General features: G+C 38.5%; 1 protein-coding gene and 1 pseudogene across 4 annotated transcripts in view; both read right to left on the bottom strand.

Moving 5' to 3' along the window:
* KLF8 (KLF transcription factor 8) overlaps positions 1-24,037 on the bottom strand; it is a 291,207-nt gene that overhangs the window by 42,047 nt on the left and 225,123 nt on the right. For 2 of the 4 annotated variants that reach the window (XM_059910244.1, XM_059910245.1), the window contains one exon: positions 3,133-3,206. The exons of 1 other annotated variant lie outside the window; for it this stretch is intronic. In XM_059910244.1, the coding sequence (XP_059766227.1) occupies positions 3,133-3,206 (74 nt within the window). Of the gene's footprint in view, positions 1-3,132; positions 3,207-20,398; positions 20,429-24,037 lie in introns of those variants that run through there. One more of the 4 variants, XM_059910246.1, reaches the window with a different exon arrangement.
* On the bottom strand, positions 15,158-15,909 carry LOC132357984 (transcription factor Spi-C-like; annotated as a pseudogene).

Here is a 24,037-nt window from a genome sequence, read left to right as displayed (position 1 = left end):
GATATTTATATGAAGCTGTTGACAGTTAGAAACAAGTAATAAGCAGAGCCACATGAGTGACTGATACAGATAATTTAACATTCCAGGAGTTCAGGGCACTAGAGATTAGTGAGAGTTGGAGTTATCAATGAAAGTTTTTTATGGAAGAGATGAAATTAGAATTTGGGACCTATGGAAAGTGTGGGATTTGGTAAATTAAACAGGCTGACTGAAACACATTCCAGACAGAAAGAATGGTATGGGAAAAGGTGTCAAAGGTGTCACTGAGAACCATTGAGAAATGAATGACCCAATTAGATAGTATTATAGAAACACTGTTAATTTTCCTGGGTGTATTAGTGTTGATGTAATTATGTAGGAGAATGTCATTATTTGTAAGTGATGCATGATGAATTTTTTAGGCTTGAAGTTTCTTGATGTAAGTTACTTTCAAAGGTAATAAGTGAGAAAGAGAGAGAGAGGGAGAGAATCACAGAGAGATAGGCAGAGAAAGAGAGAGAATATATGCAACTATGTGAGAATATGTGCCAAAATGTTAACAATATTAAGTTGGAGGGGGGAAGATATGTATGATACAATATGAACCTTAGATCTGCTCATACACTTTTTCCAAGAAATCCTACTTCTGGGAAATAATCAGAAACCATAAACAAAGGGCAGGTGACAAGCAAGTACTCATTCATTATATGGTATGGTGATGTAGGAATTCAAAGAAGTGAGAGCAGGATGTGTGTACTGAGCTAGACACCCATCCACCAATCCTACCTCATGACATAAACAAATCATGTAATGAACCAAACTAGGAAGCTTCTGCCCACTAAGATGTTGCCAGCATTGTACTGTTATAGAACACAAGCTCTGGGCCTGGGACATGGTTAGTGATTTGTGGCCATGTACCACAAGTACCCTAGCTTTACTAAAAACAAGATATCTTGGAAATGGCAAGAAACAAACAAATAAAAAAATGCTTAGATCATCTACTATCCAGAATTTTCTATACATTGAACCAATTTCAAAGTGACCTCAAATTTTGGAACCTTACTCTACTTAACGCATGGAAAAACATTTTTCGAATTGTATTTAGGTGTACTGAGATTTCAAAATAAGATAGCTATGCATGCTTGACAACATTTCACTGAATTTTTTTTATTACAAGTTTAATCGATTTTTATCTAACACTTATACTCAGCTTCCTCTTAGTATTTACTACAACAAAGCACCAGCAACCAGCAGACGTTTTGCAATAATTAGCAACTTTTGATGTGCTAATAGTTCCTAAATGGCAACAGCTACAAGTAAGGCAAATAAGACATTACATTGGATTTAATGTCATTAAAACAGTATAAGGGCATCTCATCCATATACACATGTAACAAACCAATTCAATTGTACACCAAAGGCAAAGCATTTAATGATTAAAAACAATTTTTTTTTCTAAAATATGACTCCTAAATGTCAGCCAGATACTTTATCTGGTGACTTAAGTAAAGAAACAGATCAGTACTGGATACACAAAACTGTATGCTCAATTTTACAGGCAATTTAAGGGACTTTCAAGGATAATTTTGACTGTATTTGGTTTTCACTTATGCAATGACATTAGAACTCAACCCTGAGCAAGATGAGACTTCCACATCTAACACAGAATGCTTAGCTGTAAAAACCAGGTAATCTGTTTTGAATCCTTGTTCTGGGAATGCCCAAGTTCACAACTTTCTTATCTGTAAAATGGGAACATTAAGAATACATATCTGTGATGGTTAATTTTATGTGTCAACTTGGCTGGGCCAGGTGCCCAGATTGGTCAAACATTATTCTGAATGTTTCTGTGAAGAAGTTTTTTTGGGTGAGATTAACGTTTAAATCATTGAATTTTGAATAAAGCAGATTACCCTCCATAATGTGGGTTGGCTTCATCCAATCACTTGAAGGCTTCAATAAAAAAAAGACTGATCTCCAAGGAAGAGCAAATTCTTCCAGCAGTCTGCCTTTGGACTACAACTGTAAATCTTCTATGGCTCTCCAGCTCGGCAGCCTACCCCATCAGATTTTGGATACACTAGGATTCCATAATCATGTGAGCCAATTTCTTAAAATCTTTCTCTCTCTGGGGTGTGGAGAAAAGGGAACCCTCCTACATTGTTGGTGGGAGTGTAAACTGATGCAGCCATTATGGAAAACAATAGGGATGTTCCTCAAAAAAACTAAAAATAGAGTTGCCATATGATCCTGCAATCCCACTCCTGGGCATATATCCGGGACATAGAGAACAGACTTGTGGTTGCTAAGGGGGAGGGGGTGGGGGAGGGATGGATTGGGAGTTTAGGATTAGCAGATGGAAACTGTTATATATAGAAGGAATAAACAACAAAGACCGTATAGCACAGGGAACTATATTCAATATCCTGTGATAAACCATAATGGAAAAGAATATGAAAAAGAATGTATATATATAACTGAATCACTTTGCTATACAGTAGAAATTAATACAACATTGTAAATCAACTATACTTCAATAAAATAAATATTTAAAAATTCTTTCTCTATAGATAGGTAGATAGATATAGATATATTTGGATAGATCTATAGATATAGATATATTTTTATTTTATATGTAAAGATATATATTTATATATAATATATATATTAATTATATATATAGACAGATAGATATAGATAGAGTAGATAGATATAGATAGATACATATTTTATGTATATCTATAGATAGAAATTGAGAAATACACATTCTGGTGGTTCTGTTTATCTGGAGATCCCTGACTAACACACTATCCAACAGTTATTGTGAGGATTAAATAAGACATTGCATTTAGTCTTCAGAGTGCCCAAAATATGGACTAGTGCTAGATAATGACTGCTGTTGTCTACGAAGTGTCTAATCTTGTCCCTATAGCCTTGATCCCAAAGGCTATGCTTCTTTTACACCAGATTTACTCCCTATTTGAACCAGAAACCCAGGCATCCAGGTACCTCCTGGAAACCTTCCTTCATTCACCCCTTCTCAGCTCCCAACATGTTGTTAGAAAGAAAAATGAGTTTCAGCTCTATGACAATTACCAGATACTCAACACTATTATGGCTCAATATTAGTATCTCATTTTCTTGATAACTGACCTGTTTGAATATATGCATTGAGCCACCTTCTGAATTAAGTTGGACCTCCAAGTTGTTTATGAGTTGATCCATATCTGGAAAAGAATCAAGGGAAAGACAATTTAAAAATAAAATCTAACCCACTATATGCATACAGTATGCCATTTACCCCTGGTTACTCCTGTTTGTATTCTATGAACATTATTTTTCAGGACTTACTAGATACTGAGAAGTCAGTATTTGGACAACACTCTAATATACATATTCTACTCACCAGGATAGCTCTGACTGGTCCCCAACAATATTAGCTGCCTCCTCCCCTCACATCCTGTATGCACGTGAATCTGTTTCTTCCAACCTCTCCAACTAGCACTACCTTCACAGGAATATCATCATAGCTACATAGTTTCCAGAATCCTCCCCTTCCTGGCCTAGTTCTCATTCTAAAGAGTTCCATGCTCCTGTGTGGATATTTACCCTAATGGATTTGCTTACACATCAGCGCCGAATCTCTCTAAAGAAGCATTTTATCTTCCTACTTCTCTTAAACATACAAGCCAAGTGGGGTTAATATAAGCAATTTTTAATTTCCTTTTTAGATACTTTTTCCTCTTTTTATTTTGTTTTTTTGTTTATATTTTCTGTTTTTTAGTGTTTTTTTTTATTTGAAGTATAGTTCATTTACAATGTCATGATAGTTTCAGGTGTACAGCACAATGATTCAGTTCTCTCTCTCTCTCTCTCTCCATATATATATATATATATATATATATATATATATATATATAGAGTCAACTAAAAAAATACTCACAACCTAAAAGTTGAGAGTTATGTTGTATTTGGCAGGAAATTTTAGGACTTCAAGCCCAGGAGGCAGCATCTCAAGTAACCTTGAGGGAACTGCTCTGAGGAGGTGAGGGGGAAGCTAGGATATATAGGAGTTTTGCAACAAAGGGCAGGTAGTCGGAATATCGAAAGATTACTGTTAATTAAAGAAAACCAGAAATCCCAAGTTAAGGAAATGATTGTGATGGAGTAGAGCAGTTGAATGAAACCACCAAGTGTTTACTTTTTCTTCTTATGAAAGTAAACACTTGGTGGCTTCATTCAGCTGCCCTACACCATCACAATCATTTCCATCATTAGTACCGACCAGCACCTCTTCAACCAGATTTCCTTTGATTTATCTACATTCTAATCTCATCAGAGACGAAAACATAGGGTAAGAAAGATGAATTCATAGCTTGCTTTTGACTTAATTGGTCAGATTTCAGATCACACTAAGTGTCTCCAAGTCAATTACAATTAGTTTCCTCATTTATGACTTGGTTGCATTTCAAAAGACAGTCCATAAATCAGTTAATTGTTTTGGATATCAACTACATTTACCCATAGAAATGTTCATTTTACAGGTTACTTCACAATATCCTTTTTAAGACCTAATGCAGTTAAAACACAGCAAATGAACAACCTGCAAGGATACAAATTATAATACAGTCACACAAAAAAGTAAAAGTAAAAAAAAAATTAAAAAAATAAAAAAAAATAAAACATAAAAAAAATTTTAAAAAGTAAAATAATTCCTTTATTTATTAACTGTCAGGAATTGAGGAAACCAGTTCTAATTAGATAATTAGATAGGCAATAACACACAATGAATCTTCTATTGAGACTATGAGGAAAATTTCTGAGCCACTTTCAAAGAGTTTGGAGAATTCTGACACTCTAAAATATCTCCAATTTTATCTCAAAACACAATTTATTTTCTTCGATCTAAGTATATGAGTAGAACTGCTCACATATACATCCATCATTCACTAAATATTTGTGCATATTACTATGTGTCAGAGGTTATACTAGGCACATTGTTATCAGTTTTAGATCTGGGTCAACCAGACATGGAGAGTCAGCAAGTATAGCAGAGAGCACTGACCTGGGAGTTAGATGCCTAGGAATTATATCCTATAATCTTTGTCAAGGCATTTTTTTTTTCTAAGCCTCCACTTAAAATTAAAAGATTTTAAATTGTTCTCTGCAGAGTCCTAAGGTTTCTATGACGCCTCTTTAGGGGTAGGGGTTGGGGTTAATGAAGGAAGAAGCATAGTAAGGAATAAGCACACTAGAAGTCAGATGCAGAAAGCTCTAATTTCCATTAGACTGTAAACTCTTTGAAGTCAGAGATTTTCATCTTTGATTTTTTTCAGTGATGTATTTCAAGGGCTTAGAATAGTGTCTGGCACATGGTAGGCGTTCAATACATTTCTGAAAGTTTTCGATGAATGACAGAAAAGGAGAATGAAGTGTGTTTTCTCAAGTACAGGAGTTGGACAAGAGTGGGAAAGAATAAAAGAAAATTAGAGAGGTTATGTATGAGAGATGTTTGAGGTGTAATTAACTGTGAAGTATGAGATGCCAGAGAGGGCAGCCTTTTCTGATTTTAAGAAGGAGGGGAGGAGACTTACCTGGTGGTGCTTCAGTGGTTAAGAATCCACCTTACAATGCAGGGGACATGGGTTCAACTAAGCCTTGTTATTTCTAGCCAAGACAACTTACAAGAGCCCTCTCCTATCTGGTCTTCCTCAATTCCTATGGATTATGAAACAACAGGGTTGAGGAAGCAGAGTGACTTTGACAAGATGTTTAGCCCCTGTGAAACTCAGTTTCTCTACCTGCCTAGAGGTGGGGGAAATGACACTGATTTAATAGGGTTAATGTGAGGATTCTATGGATTAGTACATGTAAACTCACTTAAAATAGTTCTTGACATATAAAAAGTTTTCAATATAATTAGCTATTGTTATCATCACCACAATTATTATTGTTGATGGCCAGAATCTCTCTTTCTCTCTGGCCCAGAAGAATAGCTCCTAGGAATCAGACAGGTTGTTTATACTCAACGTGCTTACAAACCTTCTCCACCTCCTATATTTACAATCTAAATTGTTTAGCACCACTATCAACACATTCTCAGTCTCAGTGACTGAGGGTCAGTCACCTTTGACCCTTCTCTCTCCATCTCCAGCCAATTGGTTATCAGCAGCATAAATTCTACTTCAGAAATATCTCTTAAACCTAGACCTTCATCTCCCAGTCACTTCCCCTTCTAGTCCATACATCACATTGCCTAGGGTCATATCCTGGTTCTGCAACTTCTTAATAAGACTTTGGGCAAGTTTTCTTTTGTTTCCTCAACTATAAAATGGGAATAATAATAGTATCAGCTCATAGGATTTATCAATTTAATATGTGTTCAAACGTTTAAAACAGTACGTGGCACAAAGGCATTGTCTGTTTCCCTTACCATAAGGTGAGCCCCACAATAGTTACTTCGTCTTGTTCTTCTCTGTATCCCTTTCTTTTAGCAGAGTACTTCCTCCATACAATGTGCTAATGTCCGGTGAATGAATGATCATGGGAATAAGAATGGTTATTTAATGGCAAAAATATTATAATATAAAATAATATTAATGTTATTTAATAGCAATAATCAAGGAGTCTGAAAAATACTTTTTGCCCCACCCATATCACAAATATTTTAGTCAAATGGCACAAGGAGGATAGCTGACAATTAGGAATGTCTCAGCCATTTCTGGTTAACGTACTCTCCATAGAACAGCCAATTGGAATAGCCATTAGATAACCCAGGATAACATTTTAAATGTTGGTAAAAATGAGTAAAGGGAAAGCTATCAGGAAGGTGAAGCTAACATTAAAAAAAAGTTTACTTTAATATTTTGCCAGACAAATGTAAAACAGAAGGAAATTAGGACTTATAGAACAGTTAAAGAAAGCTCAGTCTTTTTTTTTAAGGGCTTTATAAACCTTTCGCTTTTCTCTAGAGTTGGAGTTGCTATTCTAAGTGTCTGAGACTAGACAGCTGCTCAGAAACTGTGAGATAATTGGTCCGGAAATACCCAAAGGGGGTTAGGGTATGTCCTGGGCCACTGAGATGTGAATCACACAGGCAGGAGAGCTTCAGAAATGCAAGTTACCTACTTGAGATAATAACCATTATTCTGCTTGAATTGGCTCTTCAAGCCTTTGTGTCTAGAAGCTGGATTTTCTTGGACTTTCCTGGCAGTCCAGTGATTAAGCTTCCGTGCTTCCATTGCAGGGCAGTGGCGGTGGTGGGGCCACGGGGTTCAATCCCTGGTTGGGGAACTAAGATCCCACATGCCGAGTGGCATCGCCAAAAAAACCCAAAAAAAGTCTAGAAGCTGGACTTTCTGGTCCTTCTTCTAAGGAAGGGAGTACTGGAGGAGGAAGTAAAGGAGGCGAGAGCAAGGAGGACTGAGCCCTATCCACAGCAGGTCAACGTCTCATATATGTAGAACTTCACAAACGATGCTACAGGGACCATGACCATAGAAATTTCATAAGATTATACTACCTTTGTCATGTTCAAAGTTTATTTTGTTACCCACTGTTTTCCACAGTGATCTGCTTGTTTTATGAAAGTGAACAGTGCCTCCAAGGGACAAGAGCAGGTGACTGACTAGTAAGAACACATCCCACTCTTTGGCCAGCACTGAGGAGGAAAAAAGTGCCTAGGGATGAAGTGAGAAGTTAAGCCTATAAGGAGGGAAGCAAAGCAGAGTCACTGGAGCCTACAACTATCAATACAAAAGAAAGCAAAGCTTTGGGAATCCTGACACTGACCTATGAAGGCACCTAGTACTTAACAAGACAGAGCATTTTGACAATACAAATAATAATCCCTCATGTGCATCTACATAGCTTTACAGTAGGGAAATAGACAGCTTTCATATATCATTCCCATTTTACAGATAATGAATTTGGAGGACCAAGGTCACATAGTTTAGCAGTGATGGAGTCAGAACCGGAACTCTTATCCTCTAACTCAAATTACAGTGCTCCCTAACTACTTTCTAATATCCCAAATCTGATGAGCACCTTCTTTCTAAAAAACTGCTTGCTAAAAGAAAAACAAGTTTAAGGACAACAAGTCAATTATTTTGGAAGATCTTGAGAAATCATTCACTTTCAGCCTCTGACCCATAAGACATTCTGGAACTGCTTGAAAAATGAAAATCAATGTTTTAGGGTTTTGAGATTATAGGTATTTTTAAAAGAGTATTTCTTATGTCTTTTATATTAGAAAAAGGTAACTAAAGGACAACTAGATACACATATATTTTCAGACAGTTTAATTATATAACTTCCAGGGGAATAGAGAGTTTTACAATGGGTCTCTGGGAAAACCTTCAAGATTGAGGCTACTCTGAGCATGACATTAACAATAGAATGGTGATAAAAGAACAATAATTACCAACAGTCACTGAGTACTTACTATGTGCTAGGTACAGTGCTGCTAAAAGAACAAATACTTATATTAGCTCATTTAATCCTCATAATTCTAGGAGTGGGCACATTATTTCCCCATTTTTAAAATGAGGAAACTGAGACAGGGAGATGAGGTAGCTTATCCCCAAATCACCCAGCTAGTAAATGGCAGAACTGAGATATGAACTTCAGCAGTCTAGAGCTATAATGAAGCTATAATGTTCCATGACCTGGGTGCCAGTGAGATCTCCCAACCTCTGCTTGAAGATTACATAATGGGGGGTAAACGGTTGCTGGAAAAAAAAAAAAAACTTAATAAAAGGAGATTGCAAGATCCTCCGTTTTCTCTCATTTCTTCCAAACAGGGTCTTACCTATCACCATAGGAACGACTGGAAATCCCAAACTCAAAGAACCTCCACTTGTGGCATCTCAGCAGGTAGCTCACTATGAGTTTTCTATTCAATAGTCTCAACATACACAAAATCTGGAGGGTGTCTGAGGTACTTAGTCCAAATTATAGGAACCACCACCAGAGCAGGTACTCAGAAGTGGCTCCAAGACAAGAAATGCCTGCAGCTTGTTTTCTCAGCTTTCCTGAGCGAGATTTTAAAAAGTAGGGGCAACTGAAATGTTTAAAAAAAAAACATGAATTTAAGAGGAAAGAACATATTACCACAAAAAAAGTGAAGACTGACAGCACATACCACGTGAAAGAAAGAAACTGAGTATTGCATCATTATTACAATAGCCAGCTAAGCTTGAAGTAATGTGAGGTAATAAAAAGATAAGGTGATAAGAAACACCAGAAAAAAGCTGTATGACTTTGGGCAAGCCATTTGACTTTTCCATGCCTCAGTTTTCTCATCTGCAAAATAGAGATACATCAGCTTGGCCTTACCCCTCAGAGGGTTGTTATGAAGACCATCGTGATAACACATATAAAAATTCTTTATAAGGTGTAAATGTGAAATCTCCATATAAGTTTTTAGGAATACTTTTGTCAGAAAATCCAAAACTAAAGTACATAAAAATATGTACAATACATACAGTCACATTTTAAAGATCCAAACCACTCACAATAACAATACCTAATTTTATGAACTTTGATATGTTTATCTCCATTCTCACATGAGTTCATGTTCTAAAGGATCACCTGCAAGCCTTCCAGTGCTTTCAGCCACTTTCATTCCCCCCAGATGCTGATGTTAAGCTCCATTTTCTTTTCCACAGAGAAACCCAAATATGCATGAAAGAAAATTCACCCCGGAATGTGCTAGAGATTAAGATTCTTGATTCTGGAAAAGATGAAAGCTAAAGGGAATTATTATAAATATCTAAAACTAGTGGATTTGAGGTTCAATGAACTCCAGGCCTGAGTTTTAGTTCTAGTTTAATTACCAAATTGTTGAATAACTTTGGATAAGTCCCATCACTTAATACAGAAAGTAGAAAGAATTCTTGCTCACAAGATCACTGTGAACCTCACAGGATCATTGCGAGGATCAAATAAAAGAACAGATTTAAAAGTATTGTATAAATTAACCTCAGATTTCTAGAACTAGTTCCCTTGTCCTCCATCAAACAGATAAACTTATTTTAAAGAAACTAATTTTACATGAAAGAAACTGATAGAACTTATGTTAAAAGTGCTATAGTTAAAGAAAGCAGCATGAACAATGGGAAAGTCTTTTACCTAGGATCTGGAGACCTGGGCTCTAGTCCACTGTTATCTAGGACTGTCATTTTGAGTAAACTACTTAGCCCTTTTCAGGTCTCTTCCATAACACTCTGTGATATACGACAGAGGGCATAGATGAAAGAGCTATAGTTTTCCAAGTGTCTGCTTAATCTGTGAAGCTGATATCAAGAAAGACAATTAAGTTCTCCACAAACCATTAGGCAAAATTGAGTTCACTCCTACAGCAATGAAAAAAAAACCAACTTTTTATTTTGTATGATCACAAATGCACACAAAAGTAAAGATGAATCCCATGTACCTGTTCCCACCTATTCCCAGTTTCAGTGATTTTCAGCTCATGGAAATCTTGTTTCATTTGCACTCCCAACTCACTCCTCCACCTCAATGGCTACTTTTAGGCAAATCCCAGACATCATTTCATTCCTATGGCATTTCCAAAGGGACACATTTAATTTTCACAATCTCTGTGAGGTAGGTATTACTGTTGATTCGATTATGCACATGAAGAAACACAGATTCAGAGAAATTAAGTAATCCCAAGGTCACATAGCTGGTAAATTACTGGGATTTGAATCCAGGGATGATGTCTGATAGCAACATTCTTTTTCTCCCTTAAAGTAATTGCTACTATCCTGCACTTTGAAATAGTTTGATGATGTTGAAAATAATAATGCTGGAGATTTTTTATGCATTAGCAGTCTGCTCTACTATTGAACATCTGAAAAGAATATTAAAAGATTCCCACTAACTGTGATGTTAATCATCAGGCACCTCTAGGAATACAGAGCTCCAGCTTGGCACTGAGGCATTGGTTTAGAAAAAGGACAAATAGCCACAGCAGTACAAGCTCACTGCTCTGCACCATCATGTAAAATCTCATGCAATCCACTTCATTACTTTATACTATTGTTTCATGCAACAATCTCCTCCAACAAATTGAACATGGTGCTACTGCAGCAACCAAAAAGAATGTACAACACCGTGGTCTTTGCCCATGCTTAGTACAGTGCTTAAGGGCAGAGACTTTCTCTTTTGAATGGTCTCTCCACTCACTGCTTGAGCTACCTGGCTCAAGAGCACCAAGTCTTATAAGAGTCCTGGGCCATCTCAATTTATAGGACCCACAGAGGTCATGTAAATGAAGGTACCAATAACAATAATCATTATTGTTATTTTCAAGGCTCCATATTGATTCGAGGATCTCGCTACAAAAAGCTGGAGGAGGTATATTGTACATATTTATCAGAACTAGTTTTTAAAATAAGAAAATGAATAGATTCACATCACACATTCTTATTCTAATTGAAGATGAAACAGCTAAATCATTGACAGCACAGAAAGAGACAACAGAGCTGGAATAATCAGCCTCAAATAAATAAAAGTTAAGTCTCTGTTCATTGTGAAGACCTTTCTGAGGATATTCTACCTTGTTTGTGTTTGTATTTCAAGGGAAATGAAATGGAAGAGAATTGCAGAAAAGAATGAAAGAAACTCTAGAGAAATAAATGATAAATTTTTTAAAAAGAAAAAAAAAATAGAGCTAGGTCAAGGAATTTGGATGGTTACATTTGGAAAAAAGGAAGTAAGGGAAAGGAAGTCTGCCCTGATAATTGCCTTCAAAGGCACATGTTAGGTATTAGGAGAAAACAGAACTGCTATATTATTATTGGAGATTACAGTTGACTTAAAGAGGAACTTACTGATGATAACCAAGTCTTTATAGATAACTTACAAAATAGCTAACGCTGTAGTAGATACTGTATATATATATATATATATATATATATATATATATATATATATATATATATATATATACGAGAGGGGGAGCAGATAATACCAAGCTTCCACCTGGTCTCTACCTTCCAGGAGTTTTGCAGTGTAGGTCAGACAGAGAAAATTGGCAGTCCACTGCAGATGCTGGCCTGGTTCTCACTGCGATGTTAAAAAATAAAATCAAATTAGCTGATAATCTTTTATTTTCCCTCACCCCTGTATTTATTTATTTATTTATTTTTAATTTTTTATTGAAATATAGTTGATTTACAATGTTGCATTAGTTTCAGGTGTACAGCAAACTGATTCAGTTATATATATATTATATATATATATTTTAATATATATACATTATTTTCTTTTTTTTTACATTCTCTTTTAAAAGCAGATTTCTTTTTTAAAAAACTCCATTTCTTGGGACCTCCCTGGTAGCCCAGTGGTTAAGAATCTACCTTCCAATGCAGGGGACATGGGTAAGATCCCTGGTCAGGGAACTAAGATCCCACATGCCTCCGGGCAACTAAGCCCATACGCTCTAGAGTCCGTGCACCACAACTAGGGAGCCTGCATGCCACAGCTACTGAGCCCTCACGCTCTGGAGCCTGCATGCTGCAACTACTGAGCCCGTGTGCCACAACTAGAGAGAAGCTCACACACTGCAATGAAGAGCCTGCACACCGCAATGAAAGATCCCGCATGCCACAACTAAAACCCGACACAGCCAAATAAATAAATATATTTTTTTAAAACTCCATTTCTTGCTTTTCTGAAAAAGTTGAGAGCTCTTACAACATGGAATCTACACTGGCACAAGAGAAAAATTACCTGGAGTTGATAAATGGCTGCCCCCTTTATACAGGACATGCTTCTGTCATTTTATTGGGCCCTGTAGAGATCTGAGCTCCCAAGTCTATGTAGTGAGACATAACTATGCATAAAACAATAACAACCAAATATTACAAGGTAATAGATGCTAAATTGCTTAATTATGATTTGAAGCTTGTAACACTAATTACAAGAGGAGATAACTGAAAGTAGAATAGTCAGAAAAAATTCCAAAGAAATGCTCTGTGGTGAGGTCAGCCTTGAGGAACTAAGATTGGTCAAGAAGAGACAGAAAGGAAATCCAGATGAGATGAAGAGTAGACTATACACTCTGTGAAGGCAAGGGTCCCATCTAAATTGTTCACTACTCTAACCCAAGATTCTAGCATAATGTCTGGAACTTTGTAGGCACCCAGTAAATGATTGTGGAGCAAAGGAAAGTGGCATAATTTTTTAAATGTGTTTTAGAGAACATATTCAGGCAGTGGTCTACAGAATAGAGAAGGCAAAAGAACCAAGGTAGAACTAGAAGCTATTGGAATACTTTATGTGTATCGTGGTAAGAGGTTACATAGGTGTCACAAACTCAATACCTAGAGGGGTCAGGCAGGTTAAAATCACCTAGGCCAGATAGGAAATATGGTGAACTGAGAATACATGTCCTGTCTAAAAGGGAAAGGAGGAAGCAGTTCACCAAATCCAGGCAATTGTTGACAAGAGGGAATACAGGTTGGTATCTTCTGATTATTTAAGAGAAGCTGGAATTCTAGAGTTTTAAGTAAAGTATGATTTTTAATTTTTTTTTACATTTTTACTTTTTACTTTTTATTTATTTATTTTATAGAAATATAGTTGATTTACAATATTAGTTTCAGATGTACAATATTATATTAGTTTTAGGTGTACTACATAGTGATTCAATATTTTTCTAGATTATACTCTATTCAAAGCTATTATAAAATATTGGCTATATTCCCTGTGCTGTACATTACATCCGTGTATCTTATTTATTTTATACATAGTAGTCTGTACCTTTTAATCCTCCACCCCTATCTTGCCCCCTCTCTCCTTCCTTCTCCCCACTGGTAACTAATTTATTCTCTATATCTTTAAGTCTGTTTCTATTTTGTTATATTCATTTGTTTCAATTTTTAGATTCCACATATAAATGATAACATACAGTATTTGTCTTTCTCTCCCTGACTTATTTCACTAAGCATAATACCCTCCAGGTCCATCCATGTTGTTGCAAATGACAAAATTTCACTCTTTTTTTTATGGCTGCATAGTACTCCATTGTGTATATATACCACATCTTCTTTATCTATTCATCTGTTGGTGGACACTTAGGTTGCTTCCATATCTTGGCTATTATAAATAATGCTATGGGAGTTCCCTGGTAGTCTAGTGGTTAGGATTCTGTGCTTTCACTGCAGAGGCCTGGGTTTAATCCCTGGTTGGGGAACTGAGATCCCACAAGCTGTGCAGTGTGGCCAAAAAAAAAAAAAAAAAATGCAGCTGTGAACATTGGGGTGCATATATCTTTTCAAATTAGTGTTTTCATTTTCTTTGGATGTATACCCAGGAGTGGAATTGCTGGATCATATGGTAGTTCTAGTTTTAGTCACTGAAATTTTTAAAGCCATGAATGTAATTTAGCAGGAACACTATCACAGGCAATCATTTTTTGTTTTGTTGCTAAAGCTGTTGGATACATGTTAGAATGATTTTTTTTGTCTGAGTGTATGACAGGAAAATACTGTTTAAATCAATATGTAAATCAAAGCATCTCCACGAGCATTATTAATCTAGAAGGAAGTATTACATAGACAATAGTAAAAGGAAGGACATTTAGTCTATATTTTCAAATGGGACTTGATCATTTAAAGTTGTTCACTGGCAAAATTTTTCACCAAGTTAGTATAGATTATATGCTACTTCATAAAAGATAGCAATAATGAAGTTTGGGTTTTTTGTTTTGTTTTTCAGTATTTGCTTTCAGAGAAAAATCCTAAAACTTGTAGGGATTTCTGATGCCAGAAAATTTTGATATATAAGAGTATATTTATATATGGAATCTAAGGAAAAAAAAACGGTCATGAAGAACCTAGTGACAAGACGGGAATAAAGACACAGACCTACTAGAGAATGGACTTGAGGATATGGGGAGGGGGAAGGGTAAGCTGGGACAAAGTTAGAGAGTGGCATGGACATATATACACTACAAAACGTAAAAATAGCACAGGGAGATCAGCTCTGTGCTTTGTGACCACCTGGAGGGGTGGGATGGGGAGGGTGGGAGGAAGGGAGATGCAAGAGGGAAGAGATATGGGAACATATGTATATGTATAACTGATTCACTTTGTTATAAAGCAGAAACTAACACACCATTGTAAAGCAATTATACTCCAATAAAGATGTTACAAAAAAAAGAGTATATTTAGCAATCAGGGTGACTTAGATCATGGTAAGTGGCGTATGTATAATTCTAATATGCATTCCAGTTATTTAAACTGAGGAATCCTTGAGCAGGTTGAACATACTGGGAGTAGACCTCTTCTTCCAAGAAATAAGATGGAGACAGTCTTTGGAGAATGGCCTCACTGAATTGGTAAGTTAACTTTCTCCGGATTTTGATGACTTCTCCAGTTCTTACATAATTCTTCAGTGCTCTGGCCATTTTCTGGTAAGTCATGGTCTCCCGGTTGCCTTTTCTTTTTCCCCAAAGTTGGGCAAGTTTTTCTTTGTTTTTTGATACAAACTGAAAGATGCCTTTGGTTTGATCTATCCATTGAATACAAGATCCATCTCGGGATTACACAGGGATTCATGAAGGTATTCAAACAGTCGGAGCTTCTTCCTGCCTTTTCCTCCCTTTTGCTGGAGAAGAGTAGGTTGCATCAGCTGGTTTTCAGGGATGTTCTGCAGAAACTGATGAATATTTCCTTCAAAAATATTAATATAGAGGTCCGCAGCGCTGTTTATTACTGTTCTCCAATTGTAGACCTGTTCCTCTGTGGGCAGCACACCATAGCTGTTGGAATTTCCTCTGACGTGAGAACAGTGGTTGATGAAAGCCAGGTAATTTTTGTAATCTGAGGAGTACTGAAGATCACCAGTTGAATGTTGCCTCAATACTTCAAAAGCATCTTCAAATGCTTGACTCAGCTTGTCTTGTTCAAAACAAGCCATGCTTCATTAATAAACTGACAATTCTGTCCATCAGAGGCCAATCTAACATTTAGGTATACTCCAGGTGGAAATAACTTTCCCCTCTGAAGTGCAGGTCGGCAACACCCTTCAAAGTATGATTTTTTAAATGTTGGCAATCAACTATATTTTAAAAGTGTGGGTCTGGGCAAATTGACATACTGCTACAGACTGAATTGTGTCCCTCCCCAAATTCATATGTTGAACTCTCAACCCCCAGTGTGACTGTATTTGGAGATAAGGCTTTTATGGAAGTAATTAAGGTTAAATGAGGTCGTAAGGGTAGGGTCCTCCTCCAATGGGATTAGTGTCCTTATAAGAAGAGACATCAGGGAGCTCACTCTCTTTCTCCAGTAGCACAAAGAAGAGGTCATATGAGCACACAGGGAGAAGGCAGCCATCTGAAAGCCAGGAAGAGGGCCCTCACCAGAACCTGATCATGCTGGTACCCTGATCTTTGACTTCCAGCCTACAGAACTGTAAGAAAATAAATTTCTGTTGTTTAAGCCACCCAGTCTATATAGTGTTTTGTTATGGCAGCCCTAGCAGACTAATACACATACTTATAAAGTTTTTATTGTTATTACAAACAACACTGCAAAAGTTTGTAAATATCTTAAATGGTATTCAATAGAAAACTGTTTAAATAAATTGTGGCTCATCCATATAGTGAGAAACTATGCAGTCACACAAGAGAATGAGATATTTCTTTACATACAGATATGGAAAGGTCTTCAAAGTATATTTTTAAGTAGACAAAGCAAGGTGTGGAATAATATGCAGAGTGTGTTCCTATCCGTGTATAAAAGGAAAGGGGGAGAAAAAATACTCATTTGTTTGATATGCATAAAATGTCTGTGGAAGAATTTCCAATAAACAGATAACTTTAGTTGCCTGAGGCAACTAGGGGACAAGACTAGGAGGGAGACTCTTCATTGTATATCACTTTGTATATTTCGAATTTTGAGGGATGTATAATGAATTATTAATATAAAATTCATTTTTAAATGAAAGTTTTATCAATTTAGGAGAAGCAAAACACATGCGTAGGCTGTATTTGGTCTGTAGGCTAATTGGTTGTACCTCTGGACTAAATTAAAGTGGTGGTAGTTAGAATAAAAAGAAAGGAACTGATGCTAGATACAAAGGGAAAAAAAAAACATAGCCCTTGGCAACCAAGTAGACAGGGAAACTGAGGAAGAGAGTTGATGCCAGCATTTTGAGCATGGAATATGGGAACCACAACAACTATGTTTCTCCATTTCTTACTACACTATCATGCATTCTTCTAAGTGCTTTACAAAATTAGCACATTTATTCCTTACTGCAACCCTATGAGGTAGTTTCTACTATTATCCTCAGTGCAAAGATGAGAAAACTCAAGTTCAGAGTTTAAATAACTTCACCAAGATTATGATGATGGTAAATTGTGGGACCAGGTAACTGAAAAGGAGAAGTCTTGAACGAGAGGTGGGGGAAGAGTCTAGGGGTAATGATGGATTCTATTTTAGAAATGATGAGTTTGAGGTTACAACAAAATATCAAAATGCTAATGATTTGATACCTGGATTGGTATCAAATACCTGGATTTGGCTCTAGAGTTAGGTTATAGCTCCTTAATTTAAAGTGTTTAATACTTCCAGAGTTTGCTTTGCCCACATTACATCTAGTTTGTCTAAGTACACAAATATCTTTAATTTTTTATACAAAGCGCCAAGCTGGTTACAGACTTTTAAATCCAGCTTCCTGTCTCACTGAATTACCTTCCTTTTTTCCAAAAAACAAACAACTTTTAAATAAAATAAACTACTCTAAGTAACAAAATGACGAGACCCTCCACTTAAGAAATATGTATTAGAAGTTAGGTACAGAGTCCAATGTTTTACTTACATTATTTATAATCACAAATTACTGTATTATTTTAGATGTGAGAAAACTGAGGCTAGGTGATAAAGCTGAGCTGGGGACAATAAATACAACAAAAACCCAACTTCCGGTATACAACCTGAATTGAACACATTATTATATGAGAATCAGAAAGTACATCAAACAAGGTTTCACATCATCTTTGGATAAACTAATGAACCTGATATGACAATGTTATTCATTCACACTCTACTTAGTAATGAGATGACAACTGTACTAGATGATCATCTAGGTCAATCATCCCAATCAAGTTTTCCTTCACTGACAAAAACATGACATTTTGGAGCTAAATCTTAGAAGATCATCTATAATATATGTACCCCGTGTTTACATGGGAAAGTTAATTGGGTAAGTACTTTGAAGATACAATCATAGTAATATCCTCAAGCACCTTTCTGTCTAAAAAGGGGGTAAGGGCTTAGATATGTACAGAAATGACCAAAATACAGGGAAGAGAGTTGTGTAGGTTCCAGATAATGTGAGTAAAGTGATACGGAAACTCAAAAGAGTTTATTTCTATATGCAAGGATCAGGTAAATTTTCATACAAATGGCATTTGATTTGGGATTAATAATGAGAGGAATATTATAAATACTGTTTTAAGGAAAAAATCATAAAAAACAAGTACATTACAAAGCAGTTCATTTATAAGTATCCACTGAGCAGAACAGACAGTGATGTACAATTTCTAAGGAATAGCTGAGGAGATAAGGAAAGATTTATGTGGGGGCTAAGGACTAAAATAGGACTTGAAGGAAGATTGAGGTTTAAGTGGGGGGTGGGCAAAAAGAAGTCATTTAAGATGGAGGAATAGAAAATGAGTTTTTAACAATTTTATCAGTGCCTGACACAGTATGCCAACACATATTTGCTAAATGAATTATATATCCAAAGGCAATCTTATTATTCATCAGTGTAAGTGAGACAATAAAATAGAACTGACTCAAGGCAAGGGTGAATATATAAATGTGTCACATAATAATAATGCCCCTGCCAGAATGAGAAAAGGTTGATCTCCCTCACCACCAGATACACACAATCCGGAGAGATGAAAGATGACTAGACTAGGCTTGGTGACTTGGTTATTGGAATTCAATTAACTGAACCAACAAGGGCCCCATTTCAGAAATGCATATACTAGGATGATGGGGGTTGGGGGGAGTTGAAGAAATGGTGGTGGTAATCTAGTTCACGTTTTTTTCCCCAGTTTTCTTTCCAATGTATCCTGAAAGCCATAATGAGAGGTACATATGGCTCCCCAGAGCTCTGAAAATAGAGCCATTAACTAGTCTGGTCTTGAGGATGGACTAGATTCACCTATCACTTTTACTTTTGAGTTTATATTTCTGCCCTTCCTATGTTTTCTGCCTGTCTGCCCTCCAAGCCAACCTGAAGACACTGTTCCCAGCCCATTCTCTGTGTTCCTAACAGTCACCAAAATTAACAACCTTCATATATAAGGGTCCCCCCCAAAAATCTGAAGAATGGGATGAGGTCATTTGTCAGTCACTGGTTTCTGTTGTCCAAAGGTCCTGTTGGTTATATCATCCTAGTTAAGTTGTCCAAAGAATGAGGGGAAAGGCAGGCTAGTGGCCCTTTCTCTCAGAGGTGCTAAAGTCCAGTGGGAACAATGTTAAATCAGTAGCAAGCAAAACCTATGTTCTAGCTTCAGACTTTGGGCAAGCTAATTCAATATTCCAAGGTCTCCTTTCACTCCCTGGAAGGTGTTTTAAGGACAGCAAAACACTAATTCTATCAGTGGTGTTCCAGAGAAGGAGTCTCAAACTGAGTAGGAAAAGGAAGTGAAACTCAGTTATATATGGAGTGGCAGCCTCTGTCACATACACTAAGGTATTTAATCTACCCAAATATCTTTAAGATTATTAATCCACATTCTCTAGTGGAGAAAAGCAATGCCCAGGGTCACACGGCTAGTAAGTGGTGGCATTAGAATTTCAAAGCAGATCTGCCTGTTACCCCAACCATCATAGTCTCCATCAGCTTCAAATCCAAATTTGGAGATTATTCTCTTTGCCTAGTTATTATCACATTGAGTGCCATCAGACTGCTGCTTAATAAACGCTTTCTTTACAATGTAGACAGAACAAAAGGAAATAAAGGATCGTTCCCTTGACCATCTGTTTGTATTTATTTTTCCAAAGAATAAGTTTTATTTATTTTGTGATTTATTTTTCCCCAAATTCTTAGAGTTAAACATAAAAAGCCCACAAAAAGGCAGCTCTTCTAAGTCACCATTGCGAATCGATACTCTGCAGCAATCCCAGCAATTCGGCCCAATCTTCCACCTACACAGACAAACCAACCGCCTTAGCCACGTTTTAAAGAGCCAGGGCAGGGCCTATGCTTTCTCCTCCAACCATGCCCAGCCCCTCCTTAAAGAGCCGGCACGCCCAAAGCAGCTCCTCCCCGGCGGCTGCCCTCAGGGCCTCGCCGTTCAATAGCCTCGGCTCAAACCTTAACCCCCTGCTCTTCTCCTTCCTTTTAGAAGCATATCTAGGTATCTGCTACTATTTAGGGGGGTTACCTTGGAACGTTGGCCTTCCGAATCCCGTTCTCTCTGGTAGCAACTTTGGCTGTGCGGGGTTAAGTCAAAGACAAACCTTACCCCTGAAGGAAAAATGAAAGCGCCAAACCAGGGCGGATTAAATTAAACAAATCCATCCATTCGTGCCCCTCTTCATTTCTCCTACGAGGCTCCCCAAAGTACTCCTCCCATTCCGAACCCCTCTTTGCTCAGCCCTTTAGCAAAGTCATTTTCCCTTGAGTTTCATTTGATTCCATATAATGTTTGTACCCTTCTCTCCCACCGCCCCCGCCGCACTCCCTCTTCTAAAACCTATAGAAGTGAGGAGTGGGGGTGGGATGGGGGATAGAATCTAGAGGGAGGAGATGGGAATGGGTGGGTTCTAATTCCGGAGTCACTTACCGCCCATGTCACTAGCTGGGGACTCCTGAAGTGTCCGGAGCTCATGCGGTCCTCTGAGAGGCTCATACTCCTGATCGCAAGACAGCTGTTTCCCTCACACCCGCCCCTGTCTGACAGCGCGCCAGGCGGCTCGCTCTTGCCTTCTCTTTCTCGGCCCCCCACCTCCTCTTTTTCTCCTGGCTGGAAATGAGAAGGAGGGCCAGAGCCGACAGAGTCGATTCAGACCCAGCTGGGCCACCCTCGAAACAAGGGAAACAAAGCTCTCAAGCATCCAACCCCAAATTGGGGAGCCAGCAAAACCGACTTCCTAAAAAGAATCTTCCCCTTGCTGCAATGCTCTTTTAGCTCTTTTCCTCGGCTAAAAATAAAGTGGGTTCGCTGGGCCCAAGTGGCCAAGGTTGAGGATCCTCCGTTCCCCTTTCACCTCTACCAATTCAGTTCCGGCCAAACCCACTCTCCACCCATCCTCTGAACTCCACACACCCTTGAGGAGAGTGTCGGGGCTAAGAGCTAAGAAAACCAACCCAAACCCCAAAGCACTACTTGAATACAAAGTTGAGGTGGAGGACTCCTTCAAGACAGGAACCCAGGAGAATAGACCAAAAGAGGATCCCTTTACTGCCGTTGTTGCTGCTGCACACTCCAAAGCCTTCCTAAAAAGAAAGGAGGGGCAAATGCCTACGATTGGTGGAAACACATAGGGGCACCCCAGTCTAGGATAGGGGTTTCAGCAAAAAACGTCAAGAACTCGTGCGGGTACTCTAGAGTGAGGTTTCTTGGGTGCACCTAGCTGCCCCACTGGGGACCTCACGTTCATGAGGGTCAGTACCGACACTGCTAGCTGGGCAACCCAAGTGGGTGGGGTGACTTGCCTCCTGCCCGGCTAGACTCAGAGAAGAGGTGTGACTATCCTGAGGGTGGAGTTCCTTAAAAGGGACAGGCGGCCACTAGAGGAGAGTGAAGAGTGGAAGGAGGTGGAGAAGGGGGGCGCTGAGACCAAGGAGGGAGAAGGGAGGGGGTGGGGCGGGGCCCAGGGTGGAGAGCTCTGGTCTTGCCCCTGGCGGCAGTCTCCAGAAGCAGCAGGTACAACTCAATCAATTTCAGTTCCTTATTCTCAAAGAGGCTTGTAAGCACACCGTTTGGTCACCTATCCATTTGCGTGTTAAGCTGAGGGAGGGTGAAAGGGATGTGGGAATGGGAGTGGGGGCTGTATAGGAAGGGAGGAATAGGGAAGGGGAAAAGCAAGAAAGCTGGCAACTGAAAAATATTTACAATCCTAGCTCTCCATGGTAATAGTGTGACACTAGCAAGGACAACGAAGTCACAGTATCTTCTCAGGGAGGAGACTAAGAGCAAAGGAGAATGGAACTGGGGGCATTTTCTAGCAAGAGATAAGGGAACAAGGTGAGGGTGAAAGGGTGGGAGGGGAAGAAGGAGGAGTTGAAGGAACTGTGAATACAGAAAGGTTCTTTTTAGTCTCCCAAATACCAGACCTCTAAGAATAGAGTCCTCAAACCCCTGAGATGGCCTCTCTTCCAGGCATTGTGGAAGATCCCTGCAGAGCTGAATCCATAGCAAATGAGCCACATTTCCAGGATTTCTTTGCCCTTGCTTGAAAGTCCCTCTCTAAACCATTTAATAGGAGGCCAGGAAGTCACAGGCAACCACAGGCCTTTTTCAGTGCCTCTTTGCTACCACAGTTCTTTTAAAGGGGAGGAAAGAAAGAGAAGAAACAAAGCAGAGAGAGGGAGGGAGCAGAGAGACAGGAGAAATAATAATAGCTACTGTGTATTCAGCACCTAATATGGGCAAATCACTAGGCCAAGTGTTTTACATTCATCATTTCTCATTTATTCCTGATAACAACCCTGGAGAATAGGTGCTATTATACTCTCCAAGCTCCTCCTTGTTTTTTGGGCCGCCGGGGAATTCCCAAGCCCCCTTTTAAAAATAGAAAACTGAGGTTCACAGCCCAGTACTTCCCAACACATATATGCCCACTCGCTTGATATTGCTGCCAGAATGTCTTTAATCGTCTCATCTTTTCTTATTCCACCCCAAACTCGGTTATTCCTCCTGTAGTTCACCTGAATGACATCACCATGTACCCCAACATCCAAGACAACACTCTGGGACTCATCCTTTAATCTGCTGTGATCTGGACCCTGTCTACCTCTCAGGCAGCAGAGCTTTTGCTGATTTCCTGGGTCTTACCTGTATTACAAATCCCAGAGAATGCCAGGTTATTGCCATCCTCTATGCTTTGGCTCATTTTTCTTTCTCTTCCTCAAATGGCCTAAGCTCTCTGTCTACCTCCTTGAAAGGACTAATTCAAGATCATCTCCCCTCCTTACTTAATTCTTTCAGGCAGAACTAACCATCGCTTCCTCTGTGCCCTTCTCTACCTCAGGGCACATATTTGTTGATATAATTGCTTGCCCATACTAGACTATAAAGTCCCTGAAGTTAGGCACAAGATGTTATCATCTCTGTAACCTGGGTGCCAGGTATTATTATTAACAATAATAATAGTTATTGACCATTAACTATGTGCCAAACTGTTCTAAGCCATATGTGTATACATATATACACATTGAGTATATATAAATATATATATATGTTTTATATATCAGAGTTAATTGCAAAGGCAGGACTTTTCCTTTATATTCTTTGCCTCTTGACACATCAATAATCAGCAAGTGGCCACGTAAGTCACAGGAAAGGGTATGGGGGAACACGTATGGAGAAGTAGAAATTGAGATCAGTTTCCCTCTCCTTCCAGGAAGCAACACAGACTCTCCTTTGTATTAGCTTCCTTAAGAAATAAACCAAACAGCGACCTGCAATACCTTTAACTCCTTCCATCAAACCCTAAGGCTTAAGGAGACTGCCTGCTTGAAGTAGCAGCCTGTGCTTTCCTCTTTATAACCAGAGTCAGATGAGGGATGTAAGAGTTAAATTAAGCAGGGAACCAATGAACAACAGCTAAGAAATATGCAGATACCCCAGGTGTCAAGGCCCAAGAAGTGCTGTTTTTCCCTTTCCCTCTTCCTCCTCTTCATCCTCCTGCCTCTCCTCCTCCTTTTCTTGAAAGCCAGCTGACAAACTACTAGGGTGGAGCCCAGTCTGAGGGCTAGAGGGAGGGGAAGAAAAGCCTCAGTAAGAGGACTCCACCCTCCCTGCTCCCAGTAGAACAACAACAAAAGAGAAGTCTTGGAGAGCTGGGGCTGAGAGGAA

The sequence above is a fragment of the Balaenoptera ricei genome, chromosome X (assembly GCF_028023285.1).
Source record: "Balaenoptera ricei isolate mBalRic1 chromosome X, mBalRic1.hap2, whole genome shotgun sequence".
Taxonomy (NCBI): domain Eukaryota; kingdom Metazoa; phylum Chordata; class Mammalia; order Artiodactyla; family Balaenopteridae; genus Balaenoptera; species Balaenoptera ricei.
The sequence above is the reverse complement of the archived record's forward strand: the minus strand, read 5'-3'. Positions and strand labels throughout refer to the sequence as shown.